Here is a 19,235-nt window from a genome sequence, read left to right as displayed (position 1 = left end):
TAGCCAGAACAGTTGGTGCAGAGCACTTACGGAGAGATTTCCGGGTAACGAGATGACTCTCAAAGCAGGAAAAAAAATCCCCCTCCCCGGAATTTTCCGGGAACCGGAAAAATTTTCTCTGAATTTTCGGAAAATGCACCTGATTTTCATCTCTCAAGCCCAGACAAAACTGCCCCCCCCCATCTCCAGAATTTTCCGGGTATTGGGAAAATTTTCACGTAATTTTCTTAAAAATGTGCCCCTCAGAAAATCATTCCCAAAGCAAGAATTTTCCAGAAAATTTAGGCTTTAGGAAGGATTTTTTTTAGAAAATTTAAATTCCAGCTGTTGGAGAGATCCTTCTTTGAGGGATTCTGGCTTACGGAGATATTACTGTACCAAGATTTCTAAGGCAACTTGTGTCTTTTTATGCACCATATATGAGCAACATTGCCAATTGACTTGCATTAATTGGGTTTGGGTTCTATTTTGAGAAAGGATGACCCAAATTACTACTACTCTCATTAATGTTATATTTCATAGGATTATATTATTAGCTATGGTGTATCACATATTCTCAAAGAACCATAAATAGATATCATAGCCACTGCACTTTGCCCTCCTTGCTTTGTTGTAAGCATGCTTTCTTTTAACTGTTCCTCCATTGTCATGCTTGCAGAATGCAATTGCTTCAATTGTATGGCAAAACTAACCAAACACTAACTAAGTTGTTGTGAGATTTTTCCTTGGCCAAACTACAATGCTAGTGTAGCAGAAAATTAAAATTGATATAGATAATTAAACATTAAACAGAGTTAACGTAATATTCTAAGTTGTTTGATTAAGGTTAAGGCTTCATCATGTGTGTATAGTGATAATGATAGTGAGGATATGGACTTTGAGGGTTTGACAAAGAGGCCCTGCAAGCCTCTGTGGTGGATAGTGATACAATTGATACAAGTGATACAGGTGAGGCCAAATCCCTCTGCCTCGGAACCAACCGCCCATCCCGTGTGCCCAGCCATCTTTTCTACTAATGTAAGTGTTATAAAACCTAATATTATTGATATTTCTCTTAATTATTAATTGTGTGTGCATACCATCATAAAATTAAGAAGTTATTTTTACTACAACGTAGGTATTGTGTCTGAAAAAGTGGAGTTTGGGGGTCGGCCCGGTCTCTGTTTCAATTAATCCCATATGTTATGTTGTTCACTTTACGCGGGCCACCGTGGGTTGAATTAACCGCGTAAAGTGAGGGTTCACTGTATATATATATACACGAGAAGCAATTTTGAATAAAAATTAAGGGATAAAAATATGCCAGCCTACAAAATAGCAATAATGTTTATTTAAAATTTGATAAACAATTTCTGGAACCATCAGACACTCGAGCTTTGTTGTTTCTTGTATGGGAGACCAGACGCCACGTTGTAATGTTCGCTTCTGTATCTCCAAACATAAACTAATACACTTATATCCTTGTACAGTACCCCAGTCTATATATGCACATTCTATAACAACCAACTATCATTATTTTGACAAGTTTATGGCAAAACAAAAATGCATATAGTTTAGTTAATCATAAAAAAAAATTAAACTGAAAAAAAATGGACCACCTGTTTCACTCTCAGACAGGCCACCCCTGAGTATCACATCACAAGGCTCTTCCAATCACCTGGGTTGCCATACTGTGTAATATTTCTGCAGTCTAGACACTTTGTCAGAGGGAACATGTCTGATCCCACCCCATACAGGACCACCCTATCAAATTTAGTGGTAAAATTGGCTGTACATAAACTAGAGTTAGAAACATATGTACAAGTTTAATACAGTAGTTCAGTACCATTTGTAAGAAATATTAAAGAGTACTGTATGTGTTTTGAGGAAATGGAATGAAAGAAAAACATGAGGCAGTGGATGCACATTATTTGGTCCAGATTATAGAATCTGTATAAATAGGCGAGAGAGGAACTGCAGTTGGACTACAAATTGTTTTATTTTTTTTAAGATACAAAAATAAGTTAGTTGAATTGGTCTCATATTTCAAAAGTGTTATTGTACATCAAATATGAAAGAAGAATAGGCGAGTTCAAGGGCTGTGAGAGAATTAAGGAAATAGCAACAGGTAGTACAGGTATTAATATTTATGAATGAATGGGTAGTGTGGGTAAAAGAAGAATTGGCAAAAAAATAAACATATACAGTACAAGTGACCTCTGTTGGAAGATGAACAATGGAGCCATAAATATACTGTAGTTAGATTAATTGTGTGAAAAATACTGATACTGTGTGTAAGAGAGGTAAACATGAAGTAATTTTTGTAAATACTGGATGCATTTTGTTATTCGGGACAAAACATGGTGATGAAAACTTTAAGCTATACTGTGCACGTAGGAAAATTTTTAATGGGTGTACAGTATATCTGAACTCTATTAAGGAAACTTATGTTTAATATGAAAATAAATTATCGTTAATAACATCTTGCCTTAATTATTACTGTAGAGATCATTAATTTTTTTCAGACCATAGCAACAGCGAAGAGGAACCCAGACCAGAACCTCCCAAAAAACGAGGACCTGGCCGGCCCCGCAAACCAGGTAAGGTTTAACTCTCATGTCGGGTTCTCTTTGATCATCTTGTGTTATGTTTATGTATGAAGAACAATATCTTTACACAAAAGGAGTTAAGTAACTACTTAGAACTTGGTCTGATAACTGAGACTAACATTGTTCCTACTATAACATTACATTTACAGTCATGACATCCTCATAAGTGGCATCTAAATACTTAGCAATATTTGATAATGGAGTCATCCAAACTTCTAGACCTGGGAGGGGAGAGGAGAGGACTAAGTGTTGGATAATTAATTTTTAAGCATTAGTGACAGGTCTAAAATAACCCAAAACTGAATTACCTTGGAATTACCTCCATTTTCATTTGTTTTGTAGCTCCTGATTTTTTTTTTATAGTGATCTTTTATCTTATATTTAAATGAAATAAAATTTCCTATGTTAAAATCAAAGCTAGTGATTCACAAGAGTCCCGGCCCAGAGATGGTACACCCCAGAGTGTTAAAGAGAACTGTGTAACAAGCTTGTGGAGCCCCTTAAGATCCTGTTCAGGAAATATCTGGAGAGCAAAAGGTGCCTGACGACTGGAAAATGGCTTATGTGGCTTCTGTATTCAAGAAGGGCGATCATCACTCCACAGATAATTATAGACCAGTGAGCCTGACCAGCATATTGTGTAAAGTACTAGAGAGCAGCGTAAGAAGATGCCATAATGTAACATCTACTGTACTACGAAACAACCTTGTAAAGGACTGCCAACACGGTTTTATGCAGGAATGTTCCTTCTTAACACAATAACTTAAGATCCTTGATGTTTGGACTCAAATTCTAGAGCAAGGCGGATATATTAACAATATACGGTATACCTAGATTTTGTCGGGGCTTTCGACAGCGTACCCCATGAAAGGTCGAGAATTAAATTGGAAGGGTATGGGATTCGGGGAAATGTCCTAGCGTGGATCAGAGACTTTCTGCATGACCGCAAACAGTGTGTGGTGATTAATGGTACGAAATCATCATGTGTACCTATGACAAGCAGGGTACCACAGGGCAATGTTATGGCCAGTTATTGTTGGTTTGCTTCATTAATGACATGCCAGAAGCTATACACTCCTCCATACAAATGTTTGTGGATGATGCCAAGTTATTTAGGGAAATTAAGAACCAAACAGATGTGAAGAGCTGTGGAAAGATCTCTATGAGCTTCAAGAATGGTCAAAGAAATGACTGTTAAGATTCAATGTCATGAAGTGCAAGAGGATGCACCTGAGTCGCACCAACAGTAAAGAGGCGTATCACATACTACAGCGCAGTAAACACAAACACACACACTGTGCATATTTCACAACCATTTCTGGAACATTAATGTAGAAAGTTGTAGAAAAATCTACTCTAATGTGGCTTAGAAATAAAGATAATATAATGTAATATAAAACTAGTGTGCCATAACTTCTACAGAACACATACAGTAATAGGGAATCTTTTTTGCATAAAATTAATTGTGGGTAGAAATAGTCACTGCATAAACCGTGAATTCACATAGAGTGAATGGGCATAAAGCGGAGGTCCAGTGTATATATAAGTAATATCTCCGTTAGCCGGAATTCCTCAAACACGGAACTCTCCGATAGCCGCAATTTAAATTTTCCGAGGGGCACATTTTCTGAAAAATTCCAAGGAAACTTTTCCAGTACCTGGAAAATTCTGGGGGTGGGGGGATTTTTTCCCGGGTTTGAGAGATGATAAAATGCATCATTCTGGAACGTCCAAGAAAATTTTTCAGTTTCCCAGAAAATTACGGGATTATTATAGTACCAAATTCATCACTAATGCAAATCGAACAGAAGTTGTGAATAAAAGTTTGTACACTTTCTTGCTAGTTGTAAATACAGTATATTTGCTGTCGGCCTCGCTCCTCGAAAATACCTTCAATTGATGGCCTGTTTTATTATATAGATTTTTTTTATTTAACCAAACTTTTAGTTAAAATATTCAGGATTTTGGGGGTTAAAAAAAGGGTTTTTAACTTAATTAGAAATAATTTTATAGACTCCGGTATAAACATTTCTTACGTTTTTTTTCATAAAAGAACGGGTCTCCATCATTATATCGCGTTGAAATATTTATTAAGGATCATTATGGAGTCAAATTCATTTCTCTAAACACAATTAGAACAGAGGTTAATAAAAGTTTGTACACTTTTTGCTACCCATAAATATTTTTGCTTGTGGCTGCAGTCTAAATGTAATGGGAGATTGTTTTTCTGTGTGAGAGGAGATGATGAGATGCGTAGTTTAGACTTTATGAAAACTTTCCCCAGAAACATTCCAGAGATGTGCGATAGTGTCTGTGCGTCATGCGCAGTCTAGAGTCTCGGAAACATTTCCCGTTACCCGGAAAAATTCCAATCCTTGGGATTTTTTCCGGGTTTGAGAGTTGTCTTGTTACCCGGAAATTTCTCATCCCCGAGAGACCTCTGTACCAATTGTTCCGCTAACGGGAATATTACTGTATAGATGTGCTTAAAAGAGAGACCAAATTCTGCCTTGGATTCATAACAAGAAACTAATCCTGAACCTAATTTAAATTATCCATCCTTTTTGACAGATTGTGATGTGGGATTGTCCAAGGAATGCTTGATAACAGATGGTTTTGCATTTCTCAATTTTAAAACAAACCAGAATATAGACAGAAAGAGGACACCAGTAGCTCTATGCACTATGTTGTTGTAAATATAGCACTTTTGGACAGAGTGCTTGATTTTTTCTTTTAACTCCCTCTTTGCCCATCCCATTTTGAAACCGTGAAACATTTCTATATTCAAAATCCTGAGATCAATTTTCGTTCAAAGTAGTGAAGCACAGCACTAAAGCATAATTTTCTTGCAAAAATCACAGCATTCATTATCTCTTGGAACAAATTCACCTTTTCAGAACAATATAAAAGTGATAAATTATGAAAATAAGATGCAGTAGGCATGCTAAGAGTGTGGGGGTTCCTGTAAACATGGTAAGTGTAAACCATTTATTTATTTACACAGATGAACCCAACCAAATTAAATCTAATTTATCCCTATGATTTTACAATAATTTATAGTTCACAGGGACCTCAGCAGTTATAGGTTCTGTATATCCTGTATACTTAGTTCACCTTATTTTTTTTAAGTTTTCACACTACTTTGTTGTGGAGAAATAAGGTAAAATAAATTGTAATATCTAATAATAAATACTGCATGATTTTTGTAAGCACTTCTACTTAATATGTGTGTACCACTAAACTGAGCATTACAGTTGAGTGACCGCTAAACTGAGTGCTGCAGTTGAGTGACCACTAAACTGAGTGCTGCAGTTGAGTGACCACTAAACTGAGCACTGCAGTTGAGTGCCCACTAAACTGAGTGCTGCAGTTGAGTGACCACTAAACTGAGCACTACAGTTGAGTGACCACTAAACTGAGTGCTGCAGTTGAGTGACCACTAAACTGAGCACTGCAGTTGAGTGACCACTAAACTGAGTGATGCAGTTGAATGACCACTAAACTGAGCACTGCAGTTGAGTGACCACTAAACTGAGTGATGCAGTTGAATGACCACTAAACTGAGCACTGCAGTTGAGTGGATACAGCACTCACCTCCTGTTCCAGAGGTCGGTGGTTGAATTCCTGGGCGCTCCCAGTTCACCCACCTGTAAATGGGTACCTAAGTTTGCAACTTTGGAAAGTGAATGAGGTTGAGTGCAGTACTGGCCATGCTGCCACCTTGTGTACCAAAGGCTTGGTATACAGTGTGTTGTATCCACACTCCCTAACAGTCACCATCAGTGTGTTGTATCCACACTCCCTAACAGGCACCATCAGTGTGTTGTATCCACACTCCCTAACAGGCACCATCAGTGTGTTGTATCCACACTCCTTAACAGGCACCATCAGTGTGTTGTATCCACACTCCCTAACAGTCACCATCAGTGTGTTGTATCCACACTCCCACACTCCTTAACAGGCACCAACAGGCACCATCAGTGTGTTGTCACCATCCCACACTCCCTAACAGAGCACCGTAGTGTGTTGTATCCACACTCCTAACAGATGCCATCAGTGTGTTTGTATCCACACTCCTAACAGTCACCATCGGTGTGTTGTATCGCTTACTATGAATGCACCATCAGTGTATTTGGCATGCATACCTAACAGTCACCAAATAGGTACATTTGTAATAAAACCTTAACAGGCACCATCGTTGTGTTGTATCCGCATTTTTCAGCAGTGCCATGGTGTGTCTCCTAAACAGAGCACCATCAGTGTGTTGTGTCACGCTCTAGCAGTCACCATCGGTGTGCATCCACACTCCTAACAGTCACTAATAGTGTGTTGTATCACACTCCTTAACAGGCACCATCGGTGTATTTATGTCGAAACTCCTAACAGTCTGCCATCGGTGTATTTGTATCCACACCCTTATAACAGGCACCATCAGTGTGTTGTATCCACCTCCTTAACAGGCACCATCGGTGTGTTGTATCCACACTCCTTAACAGGCACCATCAGTGTATTTGTATCCACACTCCCTAACAGTCACCATCAGTTGTGTTGTATCCACCTCCTTAACAGGCACCATCAGTGTGTTGTATCCACCTCCTAACAGGAGCTTATAGGGTATGTGTATCCACACTCCCTAACAGTCACCATCAGTGTGTTGTATCCACACTCCTTAACAGGCACCATCAGTGTGTTGTATCCACACTCCCTAACAGTCACCATCAGTGTGTTGTATCCACACTCCTTAACAGGCACCATCAGTGTGTTGTATCCACACTCCCTAACAGTCACCATCAGTGTGTTGTATCCACACTCCCTAACAGGCACCATCAGTGTGTTGTATCCACACTCCCTAACAGGCACCATGCCTATGAGACCTACTTTTCACTTTCACCAGTAAACTGAAGCCTTACAATTACACACACACACACACCTCCACAACCAGAGCTGCAAAAACAAAATTACCTGCAACCCACTTACACCTGCCTACAAGATACTATACTATCTTCCAGAACAGGAAAGAGGTCAATTCAGTGCTGTTTTATGTGGTCATACACAAAATTTAAGATCAAAATTTAAATTTTGAATACAGTACTAGAAAGACTTCAGTGGGAGATTATTTCATCTTGCAGAAAATGAACTTAAAAAGAAGAAGAAGAAGACTGGTCGTTTGTGGGAGTTCATACGAAACTTGCTTCTTGATCCAGCAACGTGCCCTTCATTAGTACGATGGGAGAATGCAGAAGAGGGAATGTTCAGATTTGTACAGGCAGAAAAGGTTGCTCAAAAGTGGGGAGATCGCAAGCAGAATGAAAACATGAACTATGAGAAGTTAAGCCGTGCCATGAGGTTAGTAGTGTGAATATTTTGTTTCACATATAAATAATTTTATTTGTATTTTTATAAGTACAGAACAGTATTTTAATTTAGAGCATAGGCTTTCAGAGTCTCTGGATCTGTCACAATTATGAATTATTTTTCATCCTACAGTATATTATACAACTGACTTCCATTACATTATTTTCATAAGTAGATTTGAGTTAAGGTGATGTTCTGCTTTAGGTAAATAGAGTATTGCTCAGAGATAAAGGAATAAGATTTTGCTAGACATGTTTACTAAATATGATTAGATATGTGGTTTATTATCATCTTACAAGAGTAACATGTAGAGTTAAGTTATATATATATATATATATATATATATATATATATATATATATATATATATATATATATATATATATATATATATATATATATATATATATATATATATATATATATATATATATATATATATATATATATATATATATATATATATATATATATATATATATATATATCTTTATATATATATAATTTTTTTTTTACCCAAATCACTTTTCATGCTGTTTTTGCACTCATCCCAAAGTTCTATATAACCGCTGTGGTTCAGAGTTAAACGAATTAGTGGTTAGCCTAATTTTCAAATTTTTTAAGTTGCATGTGAAAAATTAACAAAGTTGGTATGATAAATAAAATTTATACATAGCATATCACGAAGTACAATAATAGAACATATTTTATGAACAAAAATAGCACCTTTCACACTCAAACCATCATCCTCTGGGTAATGCAACACAGTTCAGGCGGGCAGTCACCGAGCTGATTTAGAGACATGTGTCTGTCTGCTGTGTTATGTATATGTCGTGTCCTCACATTGGGGAAGGTAGTGCGGTGCGGCTGGGCTGGCGAGTCAATTATTACCCAGTGCCTCCACACATACGTTCACTTCTCACACATACACACCCATGCTATTCTTTTTTCTTATTTTTAGCTTTATATAATATTTTGTTTATTTATAAGCCACATTAGATCATTGTATTGTAAAGATTTTTCCATATCTCTCATAGTTTCATTACGTGTAACAATGGCAACCTGCCATCTCACAGGTCACCTTGCCCACACAGGATGTTTCTTATTGGATGATAATCATTTAAGCCATTGAGGGGTTGAGGGTTAAGCAGTGGCATAAAAAAATTGTGTGGTTTGACATCTATTACAGTCCTTTTGAGATCATTTCTGTTGATGTACACCATAGTTGGGGTGGGGTGTTAAAGAGTACCATTTTCTCCACATGAAAGGTCTTGATTAAGCTTCTAGAATTTCATCAGTGGTAAGCTAATAACAATACGGTACATTATTATTATTATTACAGTGTTTATTTTATTTTATTTTTTTTCAGATATTATTATAAAACCCAAATATTTGAAGCAGTCCTTGGAAGAAGATTAGTGTACAAATTTGGTAAAAATGCCAAGAACTGGAGACCTTCTAACCCTAATTTCCCAGACCACCAAACTCATTAAATAGAAAAGGATCTAATGCCATAGTAAGCTGATATTATCTGTTGATGTTTTATCATGTTATTTTGCTGATTATATTTTTAAAATAAATGGTTAGTAAGAAATCTTTAGAAAACACCAATTAGCATTACAGGTTGGGTATCCCTTATCTGAAATGTTTGGGGCTGAAAGAATCTCATATTTGGGATATTTTCGGATTTTGGAATACTGCATACCTGTATAATGTGGTAGCTAAATTCGTTTATATTTCATTTACAGCATATGAATGCATAAAGCCTATAGGTAGTTTTATGAAATATCTTAAATCAATTTGTGTATGAAATATGTGATAAGATTTACACTGAAGAATCAGAAAGGTACACAATCAACTACCCCAAATTTATTTCTAAATCCCCTAAAAATTATCAATTTACCCTAAAATATTATTAATTATCTTATATGGTTTACATTTTGTAACTGTATTTTTAAGTGCCTTAAGGACAACGCAGCGGCGCTCAACCCTAGCCACCTCCTTGTCATGGGGGACTTTAACTGTGGCGATATTGTCTGGAGAAATGAGACCAAGCCAAATTTCTTAAATATCCCCGCTACTCTTTCTGTAGAAACTTTTGAGAGATAATTTTATGTTCCAACATGTTAAAGATCTGACTCATTACAGAGGGGAGCAAACACCCAAGCCACTGGACCTCATAACAAACGAGGAGGGTATGGTGGCCAAACTGGAACACCTAGCCCCCGTTGGCACCAGCTACCATGTAACGTTGTCCTTCAAATTTAACTGTTAGATGGTTTGCGACAAAACCAGGTCAAGATTAAAATATTACAATGGAAATTATGATAGGATGAGGGAGGAGATGAGGGGTATCCACTGGCCTGACTCACTAAGCTATAAGAATGTAGACACTACCCTGAATATCACAGCCAGTAAAATGAACTATTTGATCGAGAAATATATACCCAAGACGTGGGTTAGGACAAGCAATGAACAGGACAGGAGGATTGATGCCAGATCCAGGAATCAAGCAAAGTCAGAATGTAGAAGGGCTGAAAAAGAGTTTCATAGGCTGATTGCAAGCGAGGTCAAGTCAAACCCAAAGGTATTTGACCACTAAGCAAAGTCAAAATTAAAAATGATAGTAGGAGTATCGGACCCGAGGCTTGAAGATGGAACAGTAAAACCTTGACTAACCGACCCTTGATTAACCGACTTTTGGATTAACCACCGATCCCGGACCCCTAAAATAAATAAATATATATATATATATATTTTTTTTTTTTAAACGGGAATTATACCCCCCCCCCCGGACGCAGGTCACTGACCCACATCGTGGCCTGGAGGGCAAAAATGTAATAATAATAGTAATAATGATAAAGAACCATATAGAAATGCAAAAATTAAAAAAAATCTAGTTAGAAACAATATATGTATGTTGTGTTGTCAATAGTAAGAGAAATAATTGAGACCCCTGCAATTGTGTGTAAATGAGGCAGAAGTCAGATGAGCACCTGGGACTTGGTCACAATTTTCGTGTTCTTTGACTTTTCCTTTTTTTATTCACGGTTTCTGTGCTGGTTCATATTTATTTACTAAAATTGTTAATGTTTTAAAGCAAATGCTATTGAAATATGAATGGCAAATGAACAAAAATGAATAGAGGGACTTAAATAAGGTAGGTTAGGGATAGGTACTTTAAAAATGTATGTTCTATTTCCGTAGACTTTATTTACTATTAACCGACCTTATTTATTATCCGTCGGCCACTTCCCCCCATATGTGGGCGGTTAATCGAGGTTTTACTGTAGTTACACAGACTCTGGCCAAGACAAAGAAGAAGCGTTGAACAGTTTATTTTCCTCGGTGTTCACAGGGGAGGATGCGAACAATGTTCCTGCGTTTTAGGACAGACGGTTTGACACAGTGCTGACCCATATTGTATTCTCAGAAGAGGTTATAAGAAATAAATTGTCAAAGCTATAGGTTCATAAGAGCCCCTGCCCTGACAAGGTGCATTCCAGAGTGCTGAGAGAGTTGTGCAACAAACTTGCTGAGCCCCTGAAGATCCTGTTCTGTAAATCCCTGGATGAGCAAAAGGTCCCCAGTGATTGGAAAATGGCTTATGTGTGATTCTTATTTTTAAAAAGGGCGATCGACACACCATGAATAAATATAGACCAGTGAGCCTGAGCAGCCCAGCATAGTATGTAATGTACTTGAGAGCATTATAAGAGATGCCATGATGGAACATCTACTAAGAAACAACCTTGTAAAGGGTTGCCAACACGGTTTTATGCCGGGACGCTCCTGTTTAACACAATTACTCAAGGTACTGGATGTTTGGACCTGAATTCTGGAACAGGGTAGCAATATCGACGATATATATATCTAGATTTTGCCAAGGCTTTCGACAGCCTACCCCAATGAAACACTAAAAGTTAAACTAGAAGGGTACAGGATTTGGGGAAGTGTCTTGGCACGGATCGGAGACTTTCTCAATGATCTCAAGCAGTGTGTGGTGATAAATGGCACAAAATTGTCATGTGTACCCATGACAAGCAGGGTACCACAGGGCAGTATATTGAGACTGCATTTGTTGGTTTGCTTCATAAATGACATGCCAGAAGCTATACACTCCTCCATACAAATGCTTGTGGATGATGCCAAGTTATTTACGGAAATTAAGAACCAAACAGATGTGAAGAGCTGTGGAAATATCTCTGTGGCTTCAAGAATGGTTGAAGAAATGGCTGCTAGGATTCAATGTCATGAAGTGCAAGAGGATGCACCTGGGGCATACCAATGGTAAGGAGGCATATCATATGTCTCAATGGGACGAAGAAACTGCATTAATTGAGACTGAATACGAAAATGACCTAGGTGTGTAAGTTAACAATGAACTGAAGTTCTTGGGCCATTGTGAGAAGGTGAACCAAGCAACAAAATTGTTGGGTCTTATAAGAAGGTCGTTAAGATATCTTGACAGTCCATCCCTTGTAATGATATTCAAGAGCAAGGTGCTTCCCCATCTGGTCCCTCGGGTATGCTAGGGATTGTCAGTTGATTGAAAATGTTCAAAGGAGGGCCACCAGACTGGTGCTGGCACTTCGGCACCTCAGCTACCCAGAGAGATTAGAACGTCTGCAATTGCCTAGCTTATACTACAGACGAGCAAGGGGGAACCTAATTGAGGTGTATAAACATCTCAAAGGGCACTTCTCAGTCGAGTGTTCTTACCTGGAGCTGGCGGACGCTCGTCCCACAAGGGGTCACAGCTCAAGGTTGAAGAAGCAGCAAGTCCAGAAAACAGTGTGGGCAAACTTTTTTACAGTGAGTTGTAAACTCCTGGAACAAGCTGCCAGAGAGTGTTGTGACAGCACCGAGTATGAGCTGTTTCAAGACCAAACTTGACCATTGCATGCCCAGTACTTGCCAACAGTGCATAACAGAGACATGATTGATTGTCCAAGCGGCTAACGAGCTGATCAGTGGTGATGAAAATAAAAGTATATAATACCTCCTTTAACAAGATATGCCAAATATTTCCACAATCTCTAAATCAACAGAGACAAGTAATGACAGCTTAAATACTTTCTAGCTAATTCTTGAGGATAATGACAAAAAAATATTTTTTTTAACCATATATTACTACATATACAGTATTGATGGTTTTCATATGCAAATAATTAATACTTACTGCGCAAATACGTGAAAAAATGTGCCAACCAAGATGTATTGGAATATTGCTGTTAAAAAAGTATCAAGAAACCAGAACATTATGTGAATATATATAATAGAAGATTTAATATATAACATTGTACTTTAAAATTATCCTAAATACCAGTCTAAGGATGTTTCCTAAAAGTGAGAGTACAGCATAGTAACATGATAAAAGATAACATATACTTTTTCGTATTTATGGGAGACTTGCCTAGGTTGTATGGAAGCGGAATTGTTACAAGAATTTAAGAAACAACCAATCAGTTTAATGTGAAAGTACATTAACATTAATTTTCTTACTATTATAAAGTAATTATCCTAAAATATGAGTAAAATACCCCAAGAATCTTTCATTGCCCTAGATTTTACCAAATTTTTGCAACCCTAAGTTTTACCCGATAGAACGTCTGATTACCCTAAAATGGGGATTTGTGAATTTCAGATAAGGGATATCCAACCTGTATTAACCATAATATAAATAATAAATTTGCAACCATAATGCAATAGTAACTAAGTTTTCTTGTAATCTTTCTAAGATTAAGGTTTTTTAGGGCTAGCCATGGCTAAGTTTTCTTGTAATCTTTCTAAGATTAAGGTTTTTTAGGGCTCATTTCACTGCCATGGAATTGTTTTATTAATTGTAATGGGGTCTCTTCTAGCATAAAATTGTCTGAAAAATTGTATGAAACCATAAAAAATTAAAATTAATGAAATTTAAGCCACTTTTTTCTAGTATAAGTTGAAAAGGTAGGAAAATGTTTAGTAACATCTCGATTTCCATTCATATTTTCCTTGATATGTATTATAGAACAAAGCTTGTAGAATATCGTGGTATAAGGAGAAATAATACAACACAAAACTCGTGGAATAATTATTGTTACCGCCACAATAGGATAAACTAGAAGAGAGAGGGATAGAGAAAGGGAGACAGGAGAGAGACAGAGTGTTGACAACAAACTTTGCTGAGGTGTTAAATGTGAAACAGATAGCCCTCGCCTCGGACTGACTCACTCCCTGTGGGGTTCAGAAGATAGTCTCTAGCCGTCCAGTGAGCTAACAAGTCAGGGAGCTAATATGTCCTACATTAGACCTGAAACATGCAAGTTTTTATATGGTTTAACACCCCACTCTAGTCAAATATATCATATGTAGTTGTTAATAGTGAAGGAACGTACGAATGAATTAATTATCTCGTATGTAACATATGTAATTTGTACTCTGCAGGTTTTGACCGAATAAAGAACAGTCGAATCCTACATGCAAGGGTCTCGCTATCCCACAGTCGCTCATTGGGCGGTTACAGTCAAAACGTGGGTCCTACAGTCTGCCGATACAGTCTACAGAGAACTGACGAGTGACTCGGCCGTCGACGGACCTTCAGCGGGGCCCTTCCCTCCGACACCCGACACACCCCGCAGCTACGCAGCAGGAGACCGGGGATGCCTCTGTGTGAATCATCGACTAAATTGGGATGCCTATAATATAATAATAGTTAACCCCAGCAAAAAAGGGGGTTGTGGGTTGAGTGTGTGTATAGCACTCAACGTCTATAACACACGTAGAGAAGTGTGACACCTCTGTATGTGCGTTCAGTGTTGGAAAGGACTGGTCTCTGTGCCAAAATTGTTCGTACGGGCGCGTGGGAGTGTTATTGATCATTTTGGACAGGCATGCTGCCTGCCGCGAGGACTGAGTGTCAGGAAGGAGTGGACTCTGTGCCAATATTATTCGTGCGTACATGCGGGAGAGATAGTGTTCAAAGCATACAGCCAGACTGGATCGCCAATTGTAAATAAAATTTAAGAACTAGTGAGTTGTCCTTTCTATTGGAAAATAGTAATAGTGACAGTTAAGTAACGTTGTGAGTAAGGGCGCAGGAGTGTTTGTGGCATCAGTTTTATGAACTTAGCAGTTGTGTAATGAATTCCTACACTGATTTTGGTGCCTCTGTTGTCATGTTAGTGTGACATCGCTTGGGTTTATTGCATGCGTTTGTATGACATCGCTTGTATGACTTCAGTTGTATGACATCACTTGTACGGCTTCAGTTGTATGACATCGCTTGTATGACATCACTTATATAACTTCAGTTCTTCACTTGTATGACCTCAGTTATATGACATCGTTATAAACGAGCAGACATGTCAGTTGAAGAGCATTCCCGCTTAACCGAACGTCTCTATAACTGTGCCACCAGTCATAGAAGTGAACAAGGCAGAGGAGGTAAGCCTAGCCAGAGTAGAAGACCTGGAGGCCTTGAACAACGGAGATGCTAACCGGTCACTCACACAGCCAGGGCGAAGTGAAGAAACCCTTTCACCCGAGAGAAGGATGACACCAACAGGCCGGATGAATAGGGTAATCGGGGTTATCAGCGGACGCTCACCCAATTGACGGCAATAATGCAGAATATGAAGGATCATATGGAGCAACTGCAGACATTAGGCAATACAGAGGACTTTGGTGAGATGCTGTCAGTACCAGGAGGAAGGCCTTTTCAGGAAACGAGTGAGGGTATGACAGCTGCGACGAGGTATCCACGAGACACGTTGTCAACCGCCAGAACCAAGGGTGTCTAGCTGCTACACCTTGACACCCACCCAAGGAGGGTTCCCAACACTCAGTGCCTCAGAGTCAGGAACATCTCATCAGGGGGAGAGGGAACATGTTTCCACCCGTCATACCCACTTTCCGGAAGCAGTGACACTAACAGGAACCCAGGAGATGGAAAACCAAGTACAAGATATACAGCGAGAACGCCCAGGACAGATGGAAGGGAGGCCATCGGACACGATGCTACCAACCCAGAGACTGGAAGAGTTAATGGCCACTATGAGGTTTCCCCAGAGGCCGATGCTGAGGTTCAGCGGAAGGACTTGTGACGAGTATTGGGAGTAAACGCATACCTTCCAAAGACACATTGGGAAGGCGCCCATATGCACTAAAATTGGAAACGCTTCTCTCGGCCTCTACACTGGCTGCGCTAAGAAATCCCTAAGAGGGTGCCTGCAAATAGAAGACCCAGGGCAGGATATGAACAAGCTCTAGCCTTGCTGGAAGAGCGTTATGGCAACAAGCAAGCCTACATCCAAGAACTGAAAGGCAAGGTCCTACATGGTCCAGCCGTGAGAACAGATGGCATTAAAGGACTTCAGGAGCTCACGGACGATCTGGGAAATTGCATAAACAACTTAAAGGTACAGGGAAAACTGCACGAAATTGACACGTACGAATCACTGAATACTTTGGCTAAAAGATTCACGGGAAAGATCAGGTTGCGATACGAGGATAGAGCATATGACTATGAAAGGAGACACGGGAATTCTCCAAAGGTCGAGTGAATGAAGGATTTTGTACTTGAGATGCTGGACAGGACAAGGAGGGCTTCGAGGAGACGAAAACAAGTAGAGCCGAGCGGGAGATGAACAGGCTCACACCCATACCCTTCCTTATCAGAAAAGAGACCTGTGGGCCTAGTGACTTCGGAAAGAGAGGAGGTTAGAGGAAAGGACAACCGCACTTCCCCGATGTGCCCTGGATATCACCCTCTGCAGAGATGCCAAGTATTCCTCAACATGTCGACTGGAGCGCGAACTTCACTCGTACGTGAAGAATGTCACTGTTTCAACTGCTTAGATAGTGCTCACCGGATGGCCGAGTGCATCCAGAAGACAAGGTGCGGCATAGATGGCTGCTATAGCTTCCACTCGAATCTCCTGCACTTCTCGAGAAATTCTATGTGCAATAACACGCCAAACCAGGACGAACCATCATGTCGGCACCGAAATCAACGACCAGTGGAGCTAGGCCATGGAAACCCGAATCCAGCTTGAGAGTTACGGAGAAAAGGGCTGGAAACAGGGAGGTTGCACTGGTAACCACGAACTGAGAAAACCTGTATAAATGGGCCAGAGATACTTACGATCGAGAAAATAGCCAGTGCGAGGGGCCCGAAGATTACGACATATGACTAGCAGATCCAGGCAGAGTTGCACTCCCCATATTAAATGTCAAGGTCGGGGAGATAAGGAGAAAAATGAATACAACAGTGATCACAGGTCGCAACAGTATCCGACGACTCGAGAGACCTAAAAGCACTCACACTGCTTCACCTTCTGCGAATGCACGTGGGTACCCTGCCCACTGGAGGCGATCAGTCCATAGCAGAAGTGTACCGACGAAAATGAAAGCATGCCCAATTCGTTGCAGACCAATTCTGGAAGAGGTGGGTGAAGGAATATCTCCCGACACTCCGGCGGCGACAGAAGCACTGGAGACATCGTCATCATATCTGGACATCCTCTCCCAAGGAGCAAATGGATGCTAGGAAGGGTATTGGAGGCGGTACCGGGTGAAGACGGCCTGGTGCGGTGTGCCAAAGTGAAGACGAAGGACTAGTGTTAATACGTCCAGTGACAAAGCTCTGCCTATTGGAGGGAGTCGGAGAGTGAGACTCCCGGCAGACAATGGGTTTCGAGCAAGCTCAACAGGGGGAGTGTTACCACCACAGTAGGATAAACTAGAAGAGAGAGGGATAGAGAAAGGGAGACAGGAGAGAGACAGAGTGCTGACAACAAACTTTGCTGAGGTGTTAAATGTGAAACAGATGGCCCTCGCCTCGGGCTGACTCGCTCCCTGTGGGGTTCATTCAGAAGATAGTCTCTAGCCGTCCAGTGAGCTAATAAGTTCTACATTAGACCCGAAACACGTAAGTTTTTATATGGTTTAACACCCCACTCTACTTAAATACAGGTATATCATATGTAGTTGTTAATAGTGAAGAAACGTACGAATTAATTAATTATCTCATATGTAACATATATAATTTGTACTCTGCAGGTTTTGACCGAATAAAGAACAATCGAGTCCTACGTGCAAGGGTCTCGCTATCCCACAGTCGCTCATTGGGCGGTTACAATTATAATTAAAGGGCCGAACAGCGCACCCTCCTCTTGCTCTAATAGCCAGAGTGACACTGGCTTCATGCTGCCCTGCCATGCACACGATGACCAAGACCATCTAGGGGAAGGTGATATGGCCCACACAGAAAACAACGTCTGTCAAATGGCATCCAAAGATCAGACATTTTCGCCGAATAGTTTTTGAGTTATTTGAAATATAGCCAGTGTCATGAGGCTGAGCATAAGTTTTGCTTTATGTTGGGCATACAATGATTATTAGATAAAGTGGTTTATTGATGGAAAAATAAATGTTTACTGTTATTTGCAGTATGGGTCACATATGTCTTGCCAAGGATATGGAAAACTAACTCTTCTGCCCCTGAGGATGACATCCCTTGATTGGAGACCGAATTAACATGCACAGGCATTAAGTTTAACTGTAATAAGTTGTAAAATGTCTGCCCATTTGCAGTAAAAGACACCAAATCTTTTTAAAAATGTCTTGTATTTTTCAATGCAGTTTAACCTTATTTTCAAAATAATATTTTGTAATACACATCAAATGTTAATTTAAGTAAGATGAGTCGACAAGAATCATAAAAGGTGTGTGAGCCCTTAAGTTTTGTAGTATGTCTGTTCAAAACCTACAATTTATTGTAATTTGCAGTCATAGAACCTACCCCAGTAATACTCACCATGGCTTGATGAAATGCCAGACACCTAATAATTATTTTTGTCACAAAACTGTTGGAAGGTTATTTGTAAAATTTGAAGCACTTGACATATTTATTTTTCTAAAAAAAAATGGATATAAACTATAGTGTAGTCTTTAAATAAGTGAGGATATATTTTCTATGAAATGTTTTTTTTTTTAATTAGAAAGTTTAAACTTGTACAGTACAGTATATTATAATTATGGAAACCTTATTATGTTCCGGATCAAAAGAAGGTTGCCATTCAATAATGTTAGACAGGATTTTGTAAAAAAAATACAAAACTTGCATGTATAATAGTCTTTGAAGGCAATAATATAAGCACTAATAAAAGTACTAGTTTGGCAATGCATGGGGAAAAGAACACTTGGGCATCTTCAAAAGGTGAAAAATGCTACCAATTTTCATTACATTTCCTGGCCACACCTCTGCATATCTGTAGGTGTGATTCACTTTCCAGAGAATTCTTACAG

General features: G+C 39.2%; 1 protein-coding gene across 6 annotated transcripts in view; it reads left to right on the top strand.

Annotated features, from left to right (window-relative positions):
* The window catches only part of LOC121865027 (Friend leukemia integration 1 transcription factor-like), a 213,235-nt gene extending 195,476 nt beyond the window's left edge, over positions 1–17,759 (top strand). For all 6 annotated transcript variants that reach the window (XM_042364344.1, XM_042364345.1, XM_042364340.1 and 3 more), the window contains 4 exons: positions 2,505–2,579; positions 7,718–7,934; positions 9,313–9,459; positions 14,373–17,759. In XM_042364344.1, the coding sequence (XP_042220278.1) occupies positions 2,505–2,579; positions 7,718–7,934; positions 9,313–9,436 (416 nt within the window). In that variant the 3' untranslated portion in view covers positions 9,437–9,459; positions 14,373–17,759. The remainder of the gene's footprint in view (positions 1–2,504; positions 2,580–7,717; positions 7,935–9,312; positions 9,460–14,372) is intronic.
* Positions 17,760–19,235: the final 1,476 nt, after the last annotated feature.

Source organism: Homarus americanus, unplaced genomic scaffold (genome assembly GCF_018991925.1).
Source record: "Homarus americanus isolate GMGI-L3 unplaced genomic scaffold, GMGI_Hamer_2.0 scaffold2539, whole genome shotgun sequence".
Lineage (NCBI taxonomy): Eukaryota > Metazoa > Arthropoda > Malacostraca > Decapoda > Nephropidae > Homarus > Homarus americanus.
Note: the sequence above shows the minus strand (reverse complement) of the source record. Positions and strands in the feature narration are given on the sequence as shown.